This window comes from Procambarus clarkii, chromosome 78 (assembly GCF_040958095.1).
Source record: "Procambarus clarkii isolate CNS0578487 chromosome 78, FALCON_Pclarkii_2.0, whole genome shotgun sequence".
Taxonomy (NCBI): domain Eukaryota; kingdom Metazoa; phylum Arthropoda; class Malacostraca; order Decapoda; family Cambaridae; genus Procambarus; species Procambarus clarkii.
In genome coordinates, this window is record NC_091227.1 from 17,330,482 (window position 1) to 17,353,896 (window position 23,415).

Here is a 23,415-nt window from a genome sequence, read left to right on the forward strand (position 1 = left end):
AAACTCTAACTTATTTGAGTGTCTTATTTCATATAACCTTTTTAACCTGAATCCCTATTAGGATCAAAAGGTAAAAAAAAAAAATTAATGTGATTGAATTTGAATTAGTATGAGATTCGGGTTACCAGAATCCAAATTACCAAGCTCTTTAGAGTATACACACAATATTTTGTATCTCACATCCGCAAGAAAAACCATTGCCAAAGAGAGAACAAAGCAACAATAATATATAGATATTAGTCTTGATTTTATTGATAAATGAAGTTATATACAAGCATATTGTTTCCCACAATCATCCAACGTTACCTTAATAAGCTTATTAACTAATGTGATGTCACAAACAAAAAAGAAAAAGGAGAATAATATTAAATTCCTTAGAGGTTTATCAAAAGAACTTACTGTCATGGCCATAGGCAGTGCAGGAGGGATCACAATTGTAATGAGATCCAGAGAGTCTAGAGCAATTGCAGACGGTGTTAGTCCACGCATATACTGTAAAAATCAAAGTTTATTAATAAATAATGTCTATCTGAAATTGTAGATTTAACAAACATATAAAAAGCAATTTTATTTCATGTGAAATTAACAATGACACTTTAGACGATTTCTTTACCTTGGTAACTACTGTGTATATGAAGCCAATTGATGCTATCCCTGCCAGTACACCAACAAATTTGTACGAGTCCTGCTGGAACTTGAAGTCCACAGGCGGTGGATACATAATAGACCGAACTAATGAGCCCTTGCTCGTCAGAAAGCCTGTTCGTACAACAACTGCCACTACTCGCTCTCCTCCATAAAACCGTGTCTGAATCACCTGAGTCCCACAGAACAGGGTGTGTCGGCTATGCTCCTGGATGTGTGAATATGCAACAAGACACATAAAAGCATTAATTGACAATAACAGTGGAAAATTTGTCCTAACGGTATGTTACATATTACTAATATAGTTATAACTAACTAATTATGAATTATAAATAATGTATGTAAATCCCATCTCATGGATGTAGAGTCCTGGAATTTATATGCTTTATTTTATAATTAAATTCAGCATCTCACAAGCATGCAATATACCATTCTTGTCCCCTGCAAAAGAGAGGGAACCTTAGCAGCATAAAGTCCATAGGCATTAAACTTAACCAACAGCTTAACAAGGAGGGCTTGTAGAATTGTATTTTGACTATGATTTGAGCTGTCTAAAGCTCACTTTAGCTTCGATTTCTGTGCCAAGCTGACTAACCCAGTAAGCCCGTTCGGCCCCCTAGCCTACAGCACTCAGTCTACCATCCGTAATACAGCCACATTAGACACAGCACAATTTTTTTATTCATTTAAGAATACAAAAAAAAAACATTTTATATACCGGCAAATATGGTATTTATATCAGGATCATAAGACTGAATTAAAAAATTTACAATGGATTAAAAATAAAATACCACTAACCTTATCATTATACAAGACATCTGATCGATCAACAATAAATGTCTTGGTAACTGGAACACTCTCTCCTGTAAGCATAGACTCATTAACAATGCAGTTGCCCTTTAGGAGAACAGCATCACACTGCATCATGCATCCTTGAGGTGGAATTACCATCAAGTCACCAGGAACAAGATGTTCTGATGGTATTGTGTCTACCTGATCACCATCTCGCACCACCTGAAGATAAAATAATCTTTAATTTGCTTGCTAATAGAATATACAGTAAGCAGTTTAAATTGCAAAATGATGCTAATCTTTTTGATAAAATGCAATTCTAGTGCATGCTTAAACCTACTTTTTTGACTAGCTATGAACTGAAGAATGACAAAGAACCAGTGTTGAATGTAATGAAACGCCATTTCCTGGATAAGCCCCATAGGCTCCCTGGAGCTATTGGGCTAATAAATGAATCATTAGACCAGAGCATTAGTCTATGGAGTTCAGCCTACCGGGGACCACGAGCCAGAACCTGGCCCCGTCAGAGAGGCACATGGAACAATGGCCCTGGAAAACACCCCTGTGGTTGGGGTTAGTACATTATCTCCTTATAATGTTTATAATGTTTCCTTATCTATTCTTAAAAATGCTCTGCAAGTCAAGGAATGTGGAATGACCTTCCCAAAGTCAAAGACTACCCCTCTCTTAATCAGTTTAAGAGAAAAAATAAATACTACCTATTAACTCCATGCAACCTACCTTAGTTCCTAAATGTCAACCAATGTCATGCTATTATCAATCACAATTGATTAATTGTATAACTGCTGATATCTGCCATGTATTAACTTAAAGAAAATTGTAGTCTATCAAAACTGCACCTACTATCAAGAAGAAGAAGTAGTCTATCTGTTTATTTAGTTAAAATTACTTCTGCTATTCTTTTTCAATTTCTGCAGTTATATTTAACATGCAATTATTGTAATCTATTGTAATCCCAGATGTAATTTCGAAAACCAATCAGGGCCCTTGTGAATTTGTTCATTTTATTGTCATTCTTTTATTCCCTATTTCGTGCTTTTGATCTCAATTAGTTTTAAGTCTTAGTTTTTAAGTTTTTTCCTCACATCTCGCCTGAAATGCTATGCTTATTAGTGGATTTAGGCATAGTATATATTAGCTCTATCGAGAAATCGAACATTCGGTTTTAACTCATTTTGTATGTAAAGTGTATACTTTTACCTGAATAAATTAATTATTATTATTATTATATATAAATAAATAAATGTGACAGAATTAATAACAGCATACACAACATAATATTGCACTATATGAGGGTTATAAGCTGTCCAGAAATTACAAAATGTATACAGAATAATAAATACTGACCTGTACAGTGTCTGCCGACTGTATTGTTCTGCTGAGTGCCACTTGATTGCGGTGCATTTGGTATACTTCAGATATAAGAGAAACCACTGATGTCACTACAATAACTGTAGCATAATACATGTACTCGTCGGAATACCACAAACACACAGAAAACAGCTGCAATTCAAGAATACAAAATATATTTACATTAAGCACATTAAGAAAATGTATTATTTTGTATACTGTAAGTATTAATCTCTCCATCAATGTACAGTACTTAGCTATAGCTGAAGCATATGCTTTTTCTGTAATTTGATAGTACTGTACAGCAAGGTGTATGAGGGCACAATAATTCACTGGAGCATCTTACACAAAAGGATAATTTTTACCACAAAGCCTGATAAAAGTAACTAAATTGTGACTAAATTTAAATACGATACTCTAACCAGTAACTAAATCACATTTATTTTCACTTCACGCCCACTAACAACAAACCTGAAATACTGTAGCAGGACTGATCTCAAAGATGAATGCAAAAACAAGCTAAGAATAGGATATAAGAACAAGGTAAGAAAATGATTCTTATCAGTCACAATGCCCCATACACTCTACAAAAGTAGAGTGTATGCGGGCATTGTGTGAAATTCTGATTAGGCTTCAGTGGAAGACTCAGGATCCCTAGAGGATTCAGTTGAATCCCAGGTTGCAATGCTTTTGACCATGTCATGGTGTAGTGGTCTAGAGCATTTACCTGGGAGTACTCAGTACGTGTGCTCAAATCCTCCTCATTGTTCCTACTGATTTTCCCGTGAATATCCTCGCCTATTATTTGTGACTGGCAGGGTAAGGTTTAGGCACACCACCCACACTAGTGTGCTCTGTTATGAACATTTGTTCAGACTGACGATAACCTCCATCCACTGCACTTGTGCATCAAGTCGTACGAGGTTAAGAATGCATCTACCGTATCTCTTCTCGTTTGAAAAAATTACAAATCTGTATTACTTCTGGAAAGGAATTAAATATACATTATATTTTCTCTGACAAAAATAAATATTCACTTTACCTGGAAAATGTAGAATGGGTTAAGAGCTTCAAGAAAGAGCAGCTGGTTTATTGGTGTAACTGGAACCCTAATGGCATTCTCCCCATATATGAGCCTCCTTCGAGCTTGTTCAATCCAATGTACTCCTCGGTAACGATGGAGAGATTCAGCCGTTTGCTAAGCCATGGAACATAATATTGAAAAAATCATAATAGTTATCAAAAATAAATGCAATAAAAATCTGACACCTTATGTTATAAACAATTATTATCAGAGAATGATTTAGCATATACAGAACATGTAATGATTATTTTCTTTAGCAATAGTAATTAAAATAGTTCAGTACTACTTTAAAAGAACATGTCACGAACCTGCTTTTGTAATAAAAACTTTGCAATACTTCAGAATTCCTAATGAATGCTATTTAAGTAACCTACATAATGAAAAATGAGAGTAATATAAAAGCACCTTATTGAGCAATAATCAGGTCATTCTGCTGCTGCTCAAGTTTGTTCTGACGTGTCCAATAGAAGAAATATGCAGTCAAGCAGTACAGCACAGAGCAACCATGCCAAGGGACAGTCGAGAGGCGGGCCGAAAGAGCAGAGCTCAACCCAACCCCCGCAAGCACAACTAGGTGAATACATCCTTGTGGCATGGGTGCTAGGGTCATTAAGGTGCTACGGAGTACTGGAGATAATTAATTCCAGCTCACAATTATTAACAACCATTTCAAAGCTCTACAGATTACTATAGTACCAAGGAAACCTTTGGTTAACTACAAGTTGGCCTGCACCGATACCACTGCCAACTACCACTAGACAGCAAAAGCCTCACATACCCTAGGCTCCCATACCCAGAGCCCTCACAAGAAGTCAGTCAGAGTCTTGTGTACCATTAAGTCAGACCAATTCTGGAATATGCAGCACCAGATGTGAGGTATGGCACCAGACTAGTCCTAGAGCTGAAAGATATCAGTTACAAGGAAAGACTATGAGAATTAAACCTCTCATTACTGAAACAAGAAACAGGGAAGACATGATCATCACATACAAGATAATCAAAGGAATAGATAGGGGCGACAAGAAATGACTATTTAGAATAGGTAGTGCATGAACAAGGACCATTCCTGGAGAGGGTTCTGGGAGTTCTACTTCCCGAGCTCGGCCTGGAAACGGGCTCGCACGGGGACATCACAAGAGGGGACAAATACAAACTATGTATCAAAATATAATCCAGAAACATTAGGAAATTTGTTCAGTATCAGGATAGTGAAGATATAGAATGCACTAAGTGGTGAAGGCAAACTCCATTCACAGCTTCAAGTGTAGACATGACAAGAGCTCAATAGGCTCTGGTATCAGTACACCAGGTGATAAAATTTAAAGAGGCAGGATACAAAAGTTGTAGCTCATCCTCTGCAAATACAGCTATGCAAGTACAATTAGGTGAGTACATTACACTTAAGGGGGTCTGTCTCTGAGCATAGAATAAAAGGGAATTGAAGAGGCAGGAATGAAAACTGCAAAATTATCTACCCAGAAAGGTAATTTTCAATATACTCAACGCCTTATTTCTGAGCACTTTCTTTCTGCTGCTTTTTAATGTAAGACTAACCAAGAAAGAAAACAAGCCAAACCAATGGAGATAATGTACTCAAATTTTCAGCAAAAAACAAAAAAAAGTGAAACCAAAGAACTGGAGGCCAGATTATACAGGCCAGGAGGAAGTAATAAATATAGAGCACCACTCCAGATGTTCCAGGGAAGCACTGCTCAAGGGGTAAGAAAGCTTGCCCAAAGCTATGCCATGAAGGTACTTTGGGTGCAACATACAACTGATGCTCCCGAAACCACATGCTTCAACCTCGATAATATATCCAGAAAGAAGCCTGGAAAGAAATATCAAACAACTGTTTTACATAAAAAAAAGTTACCAAAAGAGGAATTCTACAGGATCATATTATATACAAGGTGTCAAAATGAAACATTTACATGTCTGAGTAACAGCATCATTTAAACACAGTAATTTAAAATGAATTAACTCACTATTCATTTAAAACCAATATTGAATAGGTGCACTGTATGTACATTTAATTTGTCTTAGATTTTAAGTGAAATATGTGCATTTTTATATTCAATTTTATGCATAGAATTTTGCAACTGGAATCTTCATAAAAGTTTCACTTAGACATCTTGTATCTTTTATTAACACTTTTCCTGTTAAAAAATGAATATGGCTAACACCATTGACTCACTCCGGCATCCAGTCCTGGCAGCCTGTAGAATGACTCACTCTCTGAATCCCAAAGATAAAGAATTTTCTTGCATGAAAACACACGTATACTGTCCACCTCTGAAAAGCAGAAAACTCTGTTAAACTTTCAGATAAAAAATGGAGGCTATTTACTAATATTCTTTGTTGAAAATTATTTAGAGAAATGTAATATAATGCATATTTTGTAAGTTCAGTGAAATCATATTTAAGATTCATTTATACAACAATTTATCAACTTACAAACATCACAAAACACACTTATACACAAACATTAATATATTTCTCAACAGACAACTAGAAAAATAACATTGACAGCAAACGAAACAAATGGGTAATAATTATACGACCACACAACTTAACTACTGGTCAATATTCAAGTAATGTGTGTAAATATCTTCTGAGAATGCTTAAGTTTCTGCTCTAATGAAAAGGTTTAATCAAAATAGTCATTAATTCCACTTGTAAATTCAAGTCCCCACATAAGCACACAAATGATGCCTTATGCCCATTATATTGATGAGGTTAAAATATATTTGTTCACATAAGAATTGGTATGGCTTGGCAACAAATTGCAAATTTTCCTTGAAGTTTTCCAAAATCGTAAAGGTTCCCAGTACAGTATTACCTTTAATTGTTCCATTCTGGGTAGGCACTGCCAGGGTAGTGGGCAGGTTGAGGTCACTTAACTGCTGCCCAATTTCCCCACCACCGCTAATGGTCCCACTGTGTAGCACACTGTATTCTCTCTCATAGCTGTAAGTAGTCAGAAATCTTCAAGGATCCTAGTGTTATAAAATGAAAAGAATTATAGAATTAAAAAGTGTACATTGCAAAATATTAAAAATAGTTGCAGTACAGCACATGCTAATACATACAATAAAATAATAGTTATGGTACTTTAAACAAATTAAGCATCGAGTCAGCATGAATAGCACATTTCTGAGCATAGCCATATAGTTGCCCCATAAGGTAAAAATCTGATGTGTCAAAGAAAAGATTCACATAGGCAGGAAAGACAACATTCAGAAGCCAAATTCATGAGAATATTTTCCTGTGTAGGGGTTATTTAAGTGCTACAGAGGTACTGAACGAAACTTCAGTCCAGAATGACTGACAAGTAAATTCACCAAGCCATATTTAATCATCCCTTGACATTGCAAGCCAGGAAGCAAGGCATCCCAATTGTTTGCTTGCTGGCCTGGATAAGTGGAATCACCGATGGGCACCCATGCTTTCCAATCCAGGTCACGTCAAATTCTTCTTTATGTAAATAATTCTGAACACGAGAACATGGGTATGCCCTGGAGCAACCAACTGGCAATTGATTGCTGCAGGAACCATGATCAAACCAGCATCTAATTTGTACTTTATATGTTTTTATTCGCAGAATGTGTTCCATGTATTCACCAATATAAACGATATACAAATGTAGAAGAGGTCTCCAGGCAACAACGACACGGGGAATGATGTCACTAGTGAAGGTTCCTATTTAAGAGGCCTTGTGCATCTGCCTCGTAATCAAGAAACCCCCTACATTGGCTTCATCTTCTGTGTCATATTAAAGATGCACCATGATACAGATGACAATCTAGAATCTGTTACTTGTAAAATGTTAACACACACTTTGTTTATAAATGCTTAACTAATTTTAAAATAAGAATGCTAAGGTGACCAGGAACAGCTCCATGCACGACTTATACAGTAGGTAAAGCTAATAATAAAGAGCACAAGGTGCTGCCAATGATTTAGAGAAACACCAAGGAGAGAGAAGACCAACAGTATATGCTATGTTATACAAAATACCAAACCACAGTGGAAGGATATGCTTGGATTTCAGTACAGAACATGAATGCATTTTTTATCCATACAACACCCCACAAAATGGACACCCACCCCCCAACCCCTTTTTCCCCCTCCCCCAGTAGGCTGTTATAATTGTGGTTGTCCAGATAAATATATTGCTTAAAACAAACCATTTACTAAAGATGAAATACTACTGAAAAGGTTTTGATGGAAAGGAAAACACTGTCCGAGTTGTTTCTTCAGTCACTTCTGAGGAAAGTCCTGCTCTTCCCAGGACTTTTCTGCCACTTGCCAAGGCCACAATAACCTTTTCATCTCCTTAACCAGTGGGATTTTTTTTTTAAACACCTCACCAAACCAAGTAAGGAGGAAGGGAGACAGGTTCTAGAAGATTCTTAATCCACCCCTGAATGTAAAAGAATGGTAGTCACTCAACCCAATTTGCACACCTATGGTTGCAGATGACTGTGCACTACTATGCACTGTACAATATGATTATCCTTATACCAGATTGGAGTACCCTTGTATTGGGCATTCCTGGATATGTAATAATATTTACCATTTAGAAAGAGTACGAGTGAACACACACGATGTCTGGTTATGCGTGGAAATTATAGAGGCCATGCATTTCAGTTGCATGACTTGGGTGAATTGCTGCCATCTTGTTCAGTTCAAGTGGTGGTAAATGGTGGCATGCAAGTCGGAGTCAGGTCCCTCCATGACTTCTCTTTCCAACAATCGAAGAGCTACTATCTGCACATTCCTGATGACATCATGGGGACCTATGGTTGGGCCAATTAAATGAATTAAGGTAGTTGCTGCATCTTGATTCGTGTTTGATGTGGGGGTTTCCATGGAAACGAGCTAGCGAGCAAGCGAGTGCAAATACGAGAGCGAGAGGACCACCTGGTTGACGACTGGGTCGCGGGAACGCTAAGCTCCAAAATTATCTCAAGGTAACCTCAAAGAAACTTGTTCTTGAAGTTGCTGGTTTCAGGAATTCCTCTTTGTCAATTTTATCAATTCCTGTTATTTTGTAAGTGGTGATCATATTGCCTCTTTTTCTTCTATCTTCTAGTTTTGGTATATTTAATGCCTCTAGCCTCTCTTCATAACTTTGTTTTTCTGTTCAGGAAGCAATTTTGTAGCATGCCTTTGCACCTTTTCCCATTTACCGATGTGCTTCTTGAGATATGGGCACCATAAATTACTATGATTGTATGGTCATGACTGTCTCACAGCAGTCATGACTAGTTTTAGCATTTCACCATCCACATAATTAAAAGTGATCGTAATGTAGAAAAACACAGCATATGCTCCTCGCACAATGTCCTTTGTGTGTTCCTCTAGTGACAGTCTACTATCCAAAAACACCCCTAGACCTCCTCCTGTATCAGAATTCTTTAAAGTTTTCCAAATAATTTGTAGGTCAAATGTGGTCTATTTTCTCCTACTCTACATTCCATAACATGGCATTTATTCACACTGAATTTCATTTGCCACATGGTGCGCCAAGCACGATTATTATTTAAGTCATGGCAAGACAATTGTCTAGGTTTCCTTTCTTCCCTAGTAGCTTAGCATCATTAACAAATCCGATTATATAATTATAAACCATATAAATAAATGTAATTATAGGACCACACTGCCCCACATAGGGAAGACTTAAAGGATTTTTTTAAGTTGATATGAAGAGGTCTTGTCATGATATTGATTACTAATAAAAAATGTACAAAAATTCTAAAGATGATCAAACCATTAGGTATCCCTATGTTGTATTTCCATTTAAGAATACAATACTGTATTGTAAGAGTCCAGTATAGAACTTAGCTTTATAATACAGAAGGCCTATTGTATAGTCTTCAAAGTCAACTATTTTTTTTTACACTATTATTTCATAAATTACATATAAATAACAAATTGTTAATAATATACTGTATCATAATCAATGTATTTTTAATTCATGCAAATAATATTGGTTATTTATTTTGAGGATAAAAGGTATTCATGCAGATAGATGGTCTAACACACATTTACAATTCACAGCAAAGAGGCCAAAGTGCTGACAATGATGTAGAACAGCCCAAAGAAAAGCAAAGACCTTAACAGTAGTAGATGTTTACACCAAGTCTACTCGTGGCATTTCTCTACAAGAATAAAAAAAAAAAAACATGCAAAGACAGTGTTACTTCATCACATTGTATAAACACACACATGCAAATATGTATTTCACATATGCAGTCCACACAGGTATTCCACACAGGCATTCCACATAGGCAGTCCATATATATATATATTTCACATATATAGTCCTTAAATACTTTATAGTCCACATATACTATAAAGTCCACATAAAGGCCATATATATACAGGCCATAAATGTACTACTAAAGACCAGAAGATGAAGAAACGACCACGTTTTTGTCATCGACATTTTGGGTACTGCCCGTGCTTTCCTCTTTCCCATCACAATCGACTTGATAATGGTCTAGGACAGACCGAAACGTCGTGGTTTCTTTATCTTCCGGTGTGTGGTTTGGTCATCATTTCTTCAGCCACGTTATTGTGACTCATTGTCTGAATACTACTAATGTTTTCACCTTAAAAGCCTTTCATTATGTGTCATGCAAAACAACTTCAAGCAGCGTCTTATAACATGACACAGTTTCAATAGCTTCTTAAAACTGAGCACGAACAACATGGGGACGAGGCAAATTAAAGAGATTAGTGATGGGTGCAGTAGTGCATGAGACACAAAGACGTCAATGCATGACAGACACAGACATCTCTGAAGAAAGTACCTGGCATCAATCAAGAAATAGAGGAGATCCTGAAGACACAGCCAGAGTCTATTACCTGCTGACCTGGGAAGTAGACTTTTTTTTTTTGTTTTTTTTTTAGGGAAGGAAAAACCAGGATGTAAGAACAAAGGAAAACATTTTAGATAAGATCAAGAGCATAAATTTGTATACATGTCTTGATGAGAGAAATTAATTGAAACAGTTACTTTATGAAAGTTAAAAAGAATTAAATTTTAAAATGTTCATAAAGAAAACACAGTACTGTACATGTATTAGAAAATGGGATAAACTGTGTTTAATTCTGTCACATGCTTGTCTAATGAGTGAAGTTATGATACTGTATTCAACCCATCTTCCTGTTTAGATAGTACCTATTGTGACCATCGTCAATACAGTACTGTAGTTACGAATTCGTACGTACAGTACTTGGCTTTTGAGATAGTAGTAGACTGACTTAAGGAATTCTTTTATAAAAAATTAAGCTAAAAAACATACTTAAATATTCCTAGGCCTAGTATAGCACATATATGTACTATATTACACCTCAGATATCATGTACTAGGCCTAGGAAGGTTAGGTTAGTTTAATCTGTCTTTGCAACACAAGTACAGTAAAAAATAATTTTCCAGTTTGTCCAACTCAATAGTTCCGATTTCTACTTTTTAACTGTGTTGTACAGTACATTGGTACATATACTATAGTCCTCATTGTTACTATAAGTACTACCAAAACAGGAGGATGGGCTGCTGTATTAGGCTACATACAATATAAAAGTTCACCAAAATTCAACCCTGTAGATCATTCTTAACACTTTAGCATTCCAATGACACTAAAATGTGTACTCTGACTGAAACTTTCAAATAACTTTTTTCTCTTTTTTTGAGCACACAAGTACAGTGTGGGCAAACAGTACTGGAGTACTGTGATAAGTACAAACTTATGTACTAACACAGTTCAAATAATACTATCAGAGGACCAACTAAAGATCACCTCAACTAACCACCCCCATCGTTCGCAAGACAATAATTGCTCCTCAAATAAGTATTCTCTCTTTGCATTGCAAATTTCCTTACAAAAAACTTGAATGTTTATTTTCTGTTTTACAGCAATAAAGACAGATCTTGTGCAGGTATTTCCATAATTATGTATCGATTTTTACAATGAAAAATAAATGAGAAATCTTTGATTTGAGCCCGCCTGACTGATGGTCAGTGGTCCCTGTGCCTGTTCCTGAATACTTGTGTTCTTTCTGGCTTTCATAGGTTTGGGTCTACCTTAGCCAGTAATTGTCCAAGGTTGGTCTTTGGTACACTTAACTGCAAGCCCTTACATCAAGCCACTTTCTTTATCTGTGCACTAAGATTCTGGGTCTTCTAATGGTGATTAATGCTCTTTTCTAGGAAGGAACATTGGCTACGGGTGCACTGCCCTAGGAATTGCACCTTTTGTATCAATACCATAAATTCCCTTGGAATTGCACCATCTTTTGTTTCAATACTTCATCAGTCTACCATAATGTATTTGGCTCCCCTACTTCGATGTTGCCTTTATGCATCCAGTGCCTGTTTCCTGATCTGTTGAACTTTCCTTCACCTTTTTGATGGTCGAGTTGTCCTTAATAGCTCAGTCATCTTTGGCTTTGCACTGCTGACTTATATGAGCCATTAGGCTTTCTGTAGTTTCCTATATTATTATATTTATATTGTGTATGGGAACCTCCTGGTGTTTGCTGACTAGCTCACCCTATTTACACCGGGATCACTTGCACTACTGGTAGCCATAGGTTCAGTGTTCACTGGGCACCTGTCTTTGTTGCCTTGGTATACTAAAAGTTCCTGCCAGGAGCACTGAGTTAGAGCAGTATATCTGCCTTTCACTTCTGGCTTGCCTGTATGGCATTTGTATATACTGTATCCCATGGGTTCAGGCCTGCTAAACATTTCTTGCCATAATAAGGAACAAAGTTAACCAAGCCTGGCGAGTAATACGAGTCCAAGATGGACCATATGTGCGCTGGCTTAAAGCGCATTTGATAGACCAGCCTGGGAAAAAAGAGTACTATACTTCATCACACTTGATCTGCCTTTTTCTAATGTGAAATATATTTTAACACACTGAAAGATTTACAGGAATTTAATTTACACCTTTCTTTTCTTTGCAAATAAGCTACATTTACAGAAATTAACGATACACTGGTTTAAGTCAATCCTACTGCATCTACACCAACAACTAACTTTGCCTTGTGTAAGCCATTCTAATCTAACCAAACATCAAAAGCAGTATATCATTATCAATTAAGCAGACAATAAACAAGCAATGAATTATTATATATATACAGTATATATATATTATATATATATATATATATATTATATATATATATTAGTAATGAGACTACTACAATTAATTAACTTGAAAATTACCCCTTTGGATATGAAGCTGTCAACATTTCTTCACCTCACTATGGCCAAACTAAAATACTGCAAGTTAAACTTTTTTCTGACAACTGAATGAAATGTTTTATGATATAGAAAGGAAAAATTCTTTTATTTTTATTCTTTCATGTGCACCAGGAAATGGGCTTAATTTAAGATTTGCGGTTGAAAAATATTGGGCATCATGTACAGTATCCAGTACTGTAATCATAGAAAATTTTTAGCAAGTTCCACCATTTCTAGAATTTATGATTACAAGCATAGAATGGCATTTCATCTGCCCACTTAGAATTAATACATATACAGTACTGTATAGCACAATATTTTCACCTCAAATTTTTTTGTTACAGCACTAGTAGCTGAACGAGTAGCAATATCTGAACAAATTTTCCTAGAATAATAATAGTGTAAATAATTACCCAATACTGATTTCCTACAAATTTTAAATAATAAGTAAAATACAATTTCTTTCCTTACCAGACACTGCTAGCATGTATTTCATGGATGTTTTTTACAAAGTTCCTCTTGTATTTTTTGAAGTATTCCTATGGATGAAATATATTTATCAGCATATTTTACTTGTAATCAAATGTTCTCTCTTAAATGTAACAATCTAATAATATAAATGATAATTAAACAGCCCCAATTTACAATTTTTAATTCAATTAACAATAAAGATTTATAATGAACTAATGTGAAAATGTTTTGTATGGCTTCTAAAATAAGCATAAATATCAAACCAGTTTAGTGTGAAGCAGGGTGTAGACTGCCTACAGCAACAATTCATGTTATCATTTGGCCTGTACAAGCCGAACATTTAAGTCATTCTAAGCAAAGAGCAAAATCAATTCCTCAAACGAGAGACAAGACCACATTTACTCACTACAATGAGAACTTTGGATGCTTGAGCGAGTGAGCAGCGGGAATGGGTGGCCTTGAGCATTAGTGCTGGAGCCCAGTGAAACAGTAGACGTAACAGCCCCAACGTCAGCACGATCAACAACCAACTGATGCAAGTCTTCACCCGTGACCGACCATATCCATAGATCTCCTAAAATAAATAAATATTTGTCATTATTCTTTAGATATCATTCACTTGCTTGAACATACAATACATGCACACCTGGCATAACATTCAGTGATGCAAAAAGATTCCAGGGATATGACAGTTATACGAGAAGTATGAGAGGAAAGTCATTCATGTGGCTTGGGGGGGTTGGCAAAATTGAATCATTAGCTTTCCCAAAGTAATCACAGCATTAATTTAAAACCTTACAACATTTATTTTATTTAGGTAATGATTTAGAAGAATGTTTAAAGTTTATGGGTCCCATCACTGGGCTCTCCCATCTGTCGTCAACTCTTAAGGTCCTGGTTTCAGCTCCCAAGTTCAACCAATTGGCTGTACAAAAATCTTTGCAAGTTCATAGTTTTGCCAGTAGGCTTAAGTCTTATTGTAGGGTTATACACCTTATAACAGTTCATATCAAGGGGATTAATTAACGGTCTGTAACACCTTTCAGAGATTCACAGTCAGTGAAGCCATTCTCATTTAAGTTATACCTGCACACCACCAGGGAGCTGTGCAACTTTCCAACCTTAATTAAACCCTCAAATAACCAGTTAAGTGAAAATGGGAAGTCCCAGAATGGGAAAGGGAGGGTTGCAAGAAACCATCAAGGATCCACCAGAAAGAGGAATTTCACTACAATCAAGGCTGTTTTTTAGGAAGGACTCCTAGTAGTGGCTCCAAGGTGTTGTGTCTTTTAACCCCTTAAATGGTCCCCAGGCATATATGAAAACGAAAACTCAAATAAATAGCCTAAAATTGAGGGGAAAATAGCCTCGGCTATCATCATCTTCTGAATGGTCATTATGGGCAAGTGGTTGAAGAAGTGTCGTGTACACCAGTTAAATAGTGTTCCTAGCAGTATGGGCTCAAGTCACTTCTTATATATTTATTTATTTATTATATATATATATATATATATATATATATATATATATATATATATATATATATATATATATATATATATATATATATATAATATATATATATATATATATATATATATTATATATATCTATATATCAATCCATTAATGTAACATCACTTGTATGTATGTACCTTACCTGAATAAACATATTTATTTATATTTATATATATATATGTCGTACCTAGTAGCCAGAACTCACTTCTCAGCCTACTATGCAAGGCCCGATTTGCCTAATAAGCCTAGTTTTCATGAATTAATGTTTTTTCGACAACCTAACCTACCTAACCTAACCTAACGTTTTTGGCTACCTAACCTAACCTAACCTATAAAGATAGGTTAGGTTAGGTAGGGTTGGTTAGGTTCGGTCATATATCTATGTTAACTTTAACTCCAATAAAATAAAATTGACCTCATACATAATGAAATGGGTAGCTTTATCATTTCATAAGAAAAAAATTAGAGAAAATATATTAATTCAGTAAAACTTGGCTTATTAGGCAAATCGGGCCTTGCATAGTAGGCTGAGAAGTGAGTTCTGGCTACTAGGTACGACATATATATATATATTATATATATATTATATATGTCGTACCTAGTAGCCATAATGCATTTCTTTGCCTACTATGCAAGGCCCGATTTGCCTAACAAGCCAAGTTTTTCTGAATTTATATATTTTTCTAATTTTTTTCTTATGAGAAGACAAAGCTATTCATGTCACTATGTATGCATTAATTTGTTTAAATTTGAGTTAAAATTAACGTAGATATATGACCGAACCTAACCATCCCTTCCTAACCTAACCTAACTTACTTTAACCTAACCTAAACTAACAGAACGAAGTCAATAATTTATGTTCTTAATATAGTAATAATAATTGAAATAAACTAATTGGAAGCAATTTATAGAAAATAAAGAAAATCATTTGGCCTATTAGGCAAATCACGCCTTGCATAGTAGGCGGAGAAGTGCATTCTGGCTACTAGGTATGACATATATATATATATATATATATATATATATATATATATATATATATATATATATATATTAGTCCCAAGACTATAATATATATTTATATTATATAATAATATTTATATATATATAAATAATATATATATTATATATAATATACTGAATGGTCCCCAGGACTATATTATATATATATATATATTATATAAAAATATTTATATAATATATAAATTGATAAATTATATATATTTATTATATATATATATATATATATATATATATATATATATATATATATATTATATAAATATATATATATAATTATATAAATATATATATTATATAAATATATATATATTATATATATAATATTTATATATCATATAAATATTATTATATAAATATATATATAATATAAATATTATATATACATTATATAAATATATATATCATTTATATATATTTAATATATATATATATATATATATATATATATATATATATATATATATATATATATATATATATATATATATATATATATATAAATATTATTATATAAATATATATAATATAAATATTATATATATATTATATAAATATATATATCATTTATATATATATTTTATATGTATGATATATATAATATATATATTTTATATATTTTATATAATATATAAATAATATATATATTTTATATATTATATATATGATATATATATATATATTTTATATATATTATAGAATATATAAATAATATTATATATATATTTAATATATATATTATATATATAATATATATAATATAAATAATATAATGTATATTATATAGACAAAGGCAAGGTCAGGGATATGGGAGCTATGGGAGGTTTTGCAAAAATCACGCCAGTCCTGCTAGAGGCCCGCCAACAGTGCTAGAGGTATGCTGAGAATATAACTCACCGCCTGGTCATCCTGGTTGGCGTTGATATAGTCCACCCCCGGCTGGAGCTCTGGACGGCCACCATCACGGTCACCTGCAAACACCAATACGTCATTACTCTCTTACTCCAACATCTTCCATTTAACATTCATCAACTTCCTAATACAACTGAAGTGCAAAGTGTCCCAATTTACCTGTCTTAATGTAACACAACAAATGGAATTTAAAATCCGGTGGCCAATGGAATATAGATGCATTGTAAAATCGACGATCCCTCATAGTAATGATAATCTGCCTTGGTAAAGTAGGCGAATTGCCTCTAGCTTTATGCAATCCCTCCTCTAACAGCCCGTCCTCGACTCAAGTTGGCTATTATTTGTATATTTAGTACGTAGGTGAAGCAATTATAACGTTGTGGTTCGAACAAAATTCGTCAGTGAAGCACGTGTTCCAGAAGTGTTCGAACGTCATCAATTGCGAATCGTGTGTAAACTGTTTTTCATTCATAAACAGGGGGTTTGGCGGGTGCATGTTATTACTTTTAGGTTGACCAGACCACACACTAGAAGGTGAAGGGACGACGACGTTTCGGTCCGTCCTGGACCATTCTCAAGTCGATTGTGATGAGGAAGTAGAGACAGACAATAAATAGGCAAGAGAGAGCTGAGGAGCATAGTAAGGTGTAGTAGAGGTTCTAGTGTGTGGTCTGGTCAACATACTTTAACCACGTTATTGTGACTCATCGCCTGCATTACTTTTGGGTCTTTGTTTGGAAGATGAACTGGGAACGAAATCAGTTCCCAGCCCGTCGTCCAAACAAAGTCCCAAAAGTGATTCCAAGCACCAGCCAAACCCCCTGTTTATGAATGAAAAACGGTTTACACACGACTCACAACTGATGACGTTCGAACACTTCCGGAACAAGTGTTTCACTGACGAATTTTGTTCGAACCACAACTTTGTAAATGCTTCACCGACGTACTACAAATACAAATAATCGCCAACAGAACCTAAACACCTAACCTATGCCTATATATGCACAATATGGTAATATATTATAATATTAATTTATATTTAAAAAATTCCTGTTTTGAATGAACAACATGTAAAAATTTATGAATGCGCCTGTGACCGCTGAATGTTATGGACTTGAGTCGAGGACGGGTTGTTCAAATACAAATAATTGCCAACAGAACCTAAACACCTAACTTAGCCTAACATACATAATGTGAGGACGGGTTGCGTCCTCACACTAGACTGTTTAAAGCCTATTCCTGAATTATGAAATGATTCCATAATTCAGGAATCCGGCTACCATAAACACCATATCATAAATGACCGGAGGAGTCCACACAAGACAGCGCGGACACACACACCTTGCCTTACAGTGCTGTTGTAAGTAACAATGGGCGCTCCGTCGCTTATACGGGAAAAGTTACCAGAATATTGGTGTAAGATTCCGTCTTCAAAAAAGAATCTGCCATTTCCCTCAATAGCACTATTGTTGGAAGAGTTTATATTGCACATCTTCAATAAATACTCTATTTCTGATTGAAAGGTAAGAGAGCAAGATGCACCTTCCCTGGTCGAGGACCGGTTGATGGATAGTCGAGGACCGGGCCGCGGGGACGTTGAGCCCCGAAATCATTGCAATAAATCCCTCCTCATTTACCAAGGGGAGGAAGTCCCAGAGGGAGTGACCTTGCGTAGTGTACAATCAATGGAATCATAAGCGTCGCCAAGAACACTTCTTCTATATGACATACCTGGAGGTACTTGGTATGATCAGGTACCTCCAGCCTACCTCCATCCTTATAGTAGTCACCCCAATGTTAATGGCCGAATGTAAACACCAATAACTGCCCTTTACCGTGCATCTCTTTGGGCACGGAAGCGAGGTTACCAGCGCTCGGCCATGAAGATGGTGGCCGTGAGCGTTAGTGGCATGCATGGCTTTCACCCTGTCTTGTATTTGAATAGTGAGGGAGCCCAGTGTGGCCGGAACCACATTCCCTGACCTGACCTTGGCTCGCAGCCTCACGGCCTCTCTAAAACATTGAAGGTCATGTGTGGCATTACTCTTCAGCAACCAAGAGCTCAACTACTAACTTTATACCCTAGTACGTAATTTAGAAATTTGTTCAGCCACAGTAGCCTACCGCGCCACAGCATTCACTTGCCTCATGGTGGATATGCAGAAAATACCATTGTGCTGACGATGCCAACTGATGATTGCCAAGAGTAGACACCTAGTATAAGGAAACCCGGCGTTCTCTGCATGCAATGGTCAGGCATAGTCAGAGACCGGGCCGTTGGGGACTTTGACCCCCTTAAAACGCAAAATAACCTATCAGCAGTGTGCCGTTGAGCACCATGTCTACTGTGAACATCATCCAAAATCTACAACCGTTAACAACCGAGATTTCTACAACCATCCCCGAGTCCGAGCCTGGCCCCAGGCCGGGCAAAAAGCATGGGTGGGCAAGAGTGTAAGGGGGACAAAATATCCTGTAATGTTAAAAAGAATCATCACATCTTGCCTATGATATCACTAGGAATAATAATAAAATACGTGAGAAGTTATGAATATCCAAAATTTATCAATATTTTTTCTGTGTGTTAAATTTACGAATCAAGGCTTTCATAAATCTGTATCTATACTGCGTGGCCCGCGAGGCGCACCGCTATTGGTGAGGTGGTAACCTTTGAGCAGCAACAGCTGTGGGCGTCACACCAACCACCAGTCAGGTGGTCGTAATTCACATGATAGCTTTGCAGCCGCTACCTTATCAGCAGCTGGCCTGCGGGGTAGTTAACATTACCACTCTCAGTTGCCCTCAAGTGTGACTGGCTTCACTAGAGTGACCGCCGGTGACAAGGATTATCTTGAGATGGTTCTGAGGGCCAATGTCCCCGCGGCCCGGTCTCCGATCAGGCCAGGTCAGGCGCAAAAAAACAAGATTACCTTATGGTGGGCGAGCGAGGGAAGGAGCGGAAGACAAGGGAAAAGGAGATTGAAATAGAACAAATGGCTCACCAACTCACAATTACAGCCCCGCTTACCTGTGCCAGGTAAGTCCACTACGGGCTCACCGTAGCCCGTGCTACTTGGAACTTTAGTTCCGAGTAGCTGAATCTAAAACAACAGTAACTCAATAGGGAGGACGCCTCCTCCAAGCGGGTTGGTCTGTTCCAGTGCTTGGAATGCTTGTCGTGCATCTTGCTTGAAGGTCTCTGTCAGGGAGACAATAATCATTGGAACAGTGGTCACTTGTTACTCCTTTGGCTGGCTTTCTTTTGTCATGGCAGGTGGGGGAGACTGTGGGTCGTAGTAGACTGTGGGTTGGGTCGTAGTAGACTGTGGGTTGGGTCGTAGTTGACTGTGGGTTGGGTTGTAGTAAAGACTGTTGATGTCTTTACTACATCCAGCTACTGGAGTCTTTGATGATGTTGAGGTCATCGTCCGTGCTTGAGGCATCCTGGAGGCAATAGCGGGTGTATTAATTTTACTGCCCTCATCTGTTATTGTTGCCTTGTGGAGTGTGGTTTTCTCTAGTTGTTCGAGGTCCTGTTTACACTAGAAGGCACTGGTGCTCTAGACTGTTGGAGAGCGAGACTGATTGATGAAGATTAAGCCCACAAGAGGTGGTAAGGGGAAGCGAGGTGATGGTTGTTATAGAATCAGCTACTCGGAACAAAATGTTCCAAGTAGCACAGGCAATGGTGAGCCCGTAATGCGAGGGAGGCACGGGCATTTAGGCAAGAGGTGAGGAGGAATGCCTCATGTGAGGAAGAAATTTCTCCTGACGTGGTTGATGATTTTACACCGTTTTATCTATAGTATGATTATATATATATTATATATATATATATATATATATATATATATATATATATATATATATATCTTTGTTTTCAACATACTGCAACTTGTCCCCAGTGAATGACTTAGTATATAAAAAAAGTTTGGAGTTTACTGCTTCCTTTCATAGGTTCTATTCTCATAAAAATCGTAAAGCCATGTTCAAATGATGTTACGGTCTGTCTGATATGAGAATAAGAGAGTATTGGAGCAAATAATTTACCGTGCAGGACTGAGCATTCCACGCGGATTTATCCAAAAAGTTGTGCTATTTCTTTCATACGCATTTTGTGTGCAGTTGCACAATTGTATCACTTGTCGAAAGCTTCCGTAATGTTTGTATATATTACATCAGCATTATGCTCCTCGTATATGACATTCAAGGCCATGTTATAATGGTTGAACAATTGTGAGTCAGGAAGGAGCGTCCTGATCTTGTATGTGTTGTATGTGTCACAGTATGTGTTGTGACTCATGTGTTTTGTGAGTTCACTTGGTACATTGTCGAAGATTTCTATAATGCGAGATGTTAGTGCTATCAGTCTTTATAATATTCTGCTTCTGCTCTACTACCTCCTTTGTGGCGTGGCGCGATCAGGGTTGGGGTAAGTGTGTCAGGGATGACCTCTGTATTTGGACTTCGTATTCCTGTGATGTATGCGCTCTGTGTTTTGTTTTGTTTTCTTAAGAATTCTTTGTGAATATGGAATTCCGGATGTTTAGGCCTGGGGCGGAGTGCACAGGAGTGCTGCCTGTGACTACTTTAAACACTCAGGTGCAGTTTGGTGACATTTGATGTGCAGATCGAGGTTGGTGTCACATTCGTGAGGTATTCATTTAGGTTGTCGATCTTCAGTGTGTTTAAGGGCCTTTTTATAAGGGTTTAAGGGCCTCAACCTTTCACAAATATGTTATTGTTGACTTGGTGACAAGGCTCAGGTGTCTCAATGGTTGTGTGTGGGCTGGGTCACACATTAAGCACTAAGGAGTTGGTTCTTAAGGTGTGCAACTCGTCAACCAAAGAGTTGAGGAGATCAGGGGGAATGTGGCAGCTCACCATGACCAACTAAACTGTTCTCATGCATTCTTTGTAACAATGTCAACAACGGTGAATGTTGAGCAGCTTTACAACCTGTCAACACAACAGCCTAGGAAGATTCTGGCCTCTTGAACCCAACTAAAAATATATTTGATTTATTAAAATGATTTATCTGTTTGGTTATCTATTCGGGCCGAAACGCTGTGTGTATTAGTGTCTTTGCAAGACTGTAACAACACCATTATGTAATCTCACAAAACCAGTGTTCCTTCTTGTAAATAAAGAACAAAAGTTTTCCATGTGATAAAATGATGACATCGACGATCAGGACCATGATATTACACGTGTGTCTGATATATTGTGTGTCTGATATATTATGTGTCTAGGGCAAAAACAAAGCTACTGAAGCCTCGAGGGGTTAGGCTTCAACCCTGTGTGTGTGTGTGTGGAGCCTGTACCCTACACCAAGAGACGTCGGGTTCACACCTTCATCCGTCTAGAGATCTGTGAACCACTTGGGGTTTACCACACCCTGGGGAGGATATGGTCATACTCCGGACACTGGCGTAAACAAAGGCCCGGTCCCCCCTACTTTATGAGAAAAAGTTGTGGCGAATCAATGAAGATAATTTATTCAGGTATGCAATATATTCTGTTAATGCGTGGCTCGTAGACCAAAGATAGTTATTGTTACAACACTTTTTAAGTGGCATACATCACAAGAGGTTAGATTAGATGTGTGTCTCACTTATCAAGACGGTTCACTGACCATCACCAGTGGGTGACCTTCATAGTAACCCCAGACAGTGTCTACTCGCTCCTCCTGCTCCTCCAAATGTATCATACAATATTAATATTCAGATTGTAAACTCTGTGATAAACCTTTAATGTATTCACTATATTGTTGAATGTGAAACCGTAAGATTTTAGACCTGGCCTATTGAGGCCAGGAGGCCAGGCCACAATCGACCTGAGAATGGTCCAGGACGGACCGAAACGTCGTCGTCCCTTCACCTTCTAGTGTGTGATCTGGTTAACATACTTTAGCCACGTTATTTTGACTCATCGCCTGCTCCTGGCCTCTTGTACCACCAACTGTGTAACTATTTTATTGACTCAGGTGTTCTGGACGACATCCTAACAATTAATCCAAAATTTGCTTGTTCATTCTAAAGAATGGAGAACAATTTTTATTTATATTACTTCTAAGCTGCATCACTTATGAACCCATCCCTGCCCTTGTGTGGCAGTGCACAGTAGAAAGTTGTTTTCACATATCCATACGTTAAAACATTGATTGTAACCGTGATATATATGTGCTTCAGCCTACAGTTTAGACCTATTGTCTTATGTATGACCCTCTGTCCTGCGTGACAGTGAATACCAGCATTATCCTCACTATAATAAGACTTAATTGAAATCCTCAGATTAGGCAAAATTGTAATTAATTTTGTCAATAAAGATGTTAATAATACATA

General features: G+C 36.7%; 1 protein-coding gene across 5 annotated transcripts in view; it reads right to left on the bottom strand.

Moving 5' to 3' along the window:
- Positions 1–23,415, bottom strand: part of anne (anne boleyn) — a 70,675-nt gene that overhangs the window by 19,901 nt on the left and 27,359 nt on the right. For 2 of the 5 annotated variants that reach the window (XM_045727360.2, XM_045727363.2), the window contains 11 exons: positions 17,057–17,130; positions 14,029–14,196; positions 13,623–13,690; positions 10,711–10,785; positions 6,732–6,859; positions 6,087–6,184; positions 3,851–4,006; positions 2,806–2,961; positions 1,444–1,659; positions 614–853; positions 400–492 (listed from right to left, as the gene is read on the bottom strand). In XM_045727360.2, the coding sequence (XP_045583316.1) occupies positions 400–492; positions 614–853; positions 1,444–1,659; positions 2,806–2,961; positions 3,851–4,006; positions 6,087–6,184; positions 6,732–6,859; positions 10,711–10,785; positions 13,623–13,690; positions 14,029–14,196; positions 17,057–17,130 (1,472 nt within the window). Of the gene's footprint in view, positions 1–399; positions 493–613; positions 854–1,443; positions 1,660–2,805; positions 2,962–3,850; positions 4,007–6,086; positions 6,185–6,731; positions 6,860–10,710; positions 10,786–13,622; positions 13,691–14,028; positions 14,197–17,056; positions 17,131–17,230; positions 17,416–23,415 lie in introns of those variants that run through there. The other 3 variants (XM_045727361.2, XM_069314100.1, XM_045727362.2) reach the window with 2 other exon arrangements.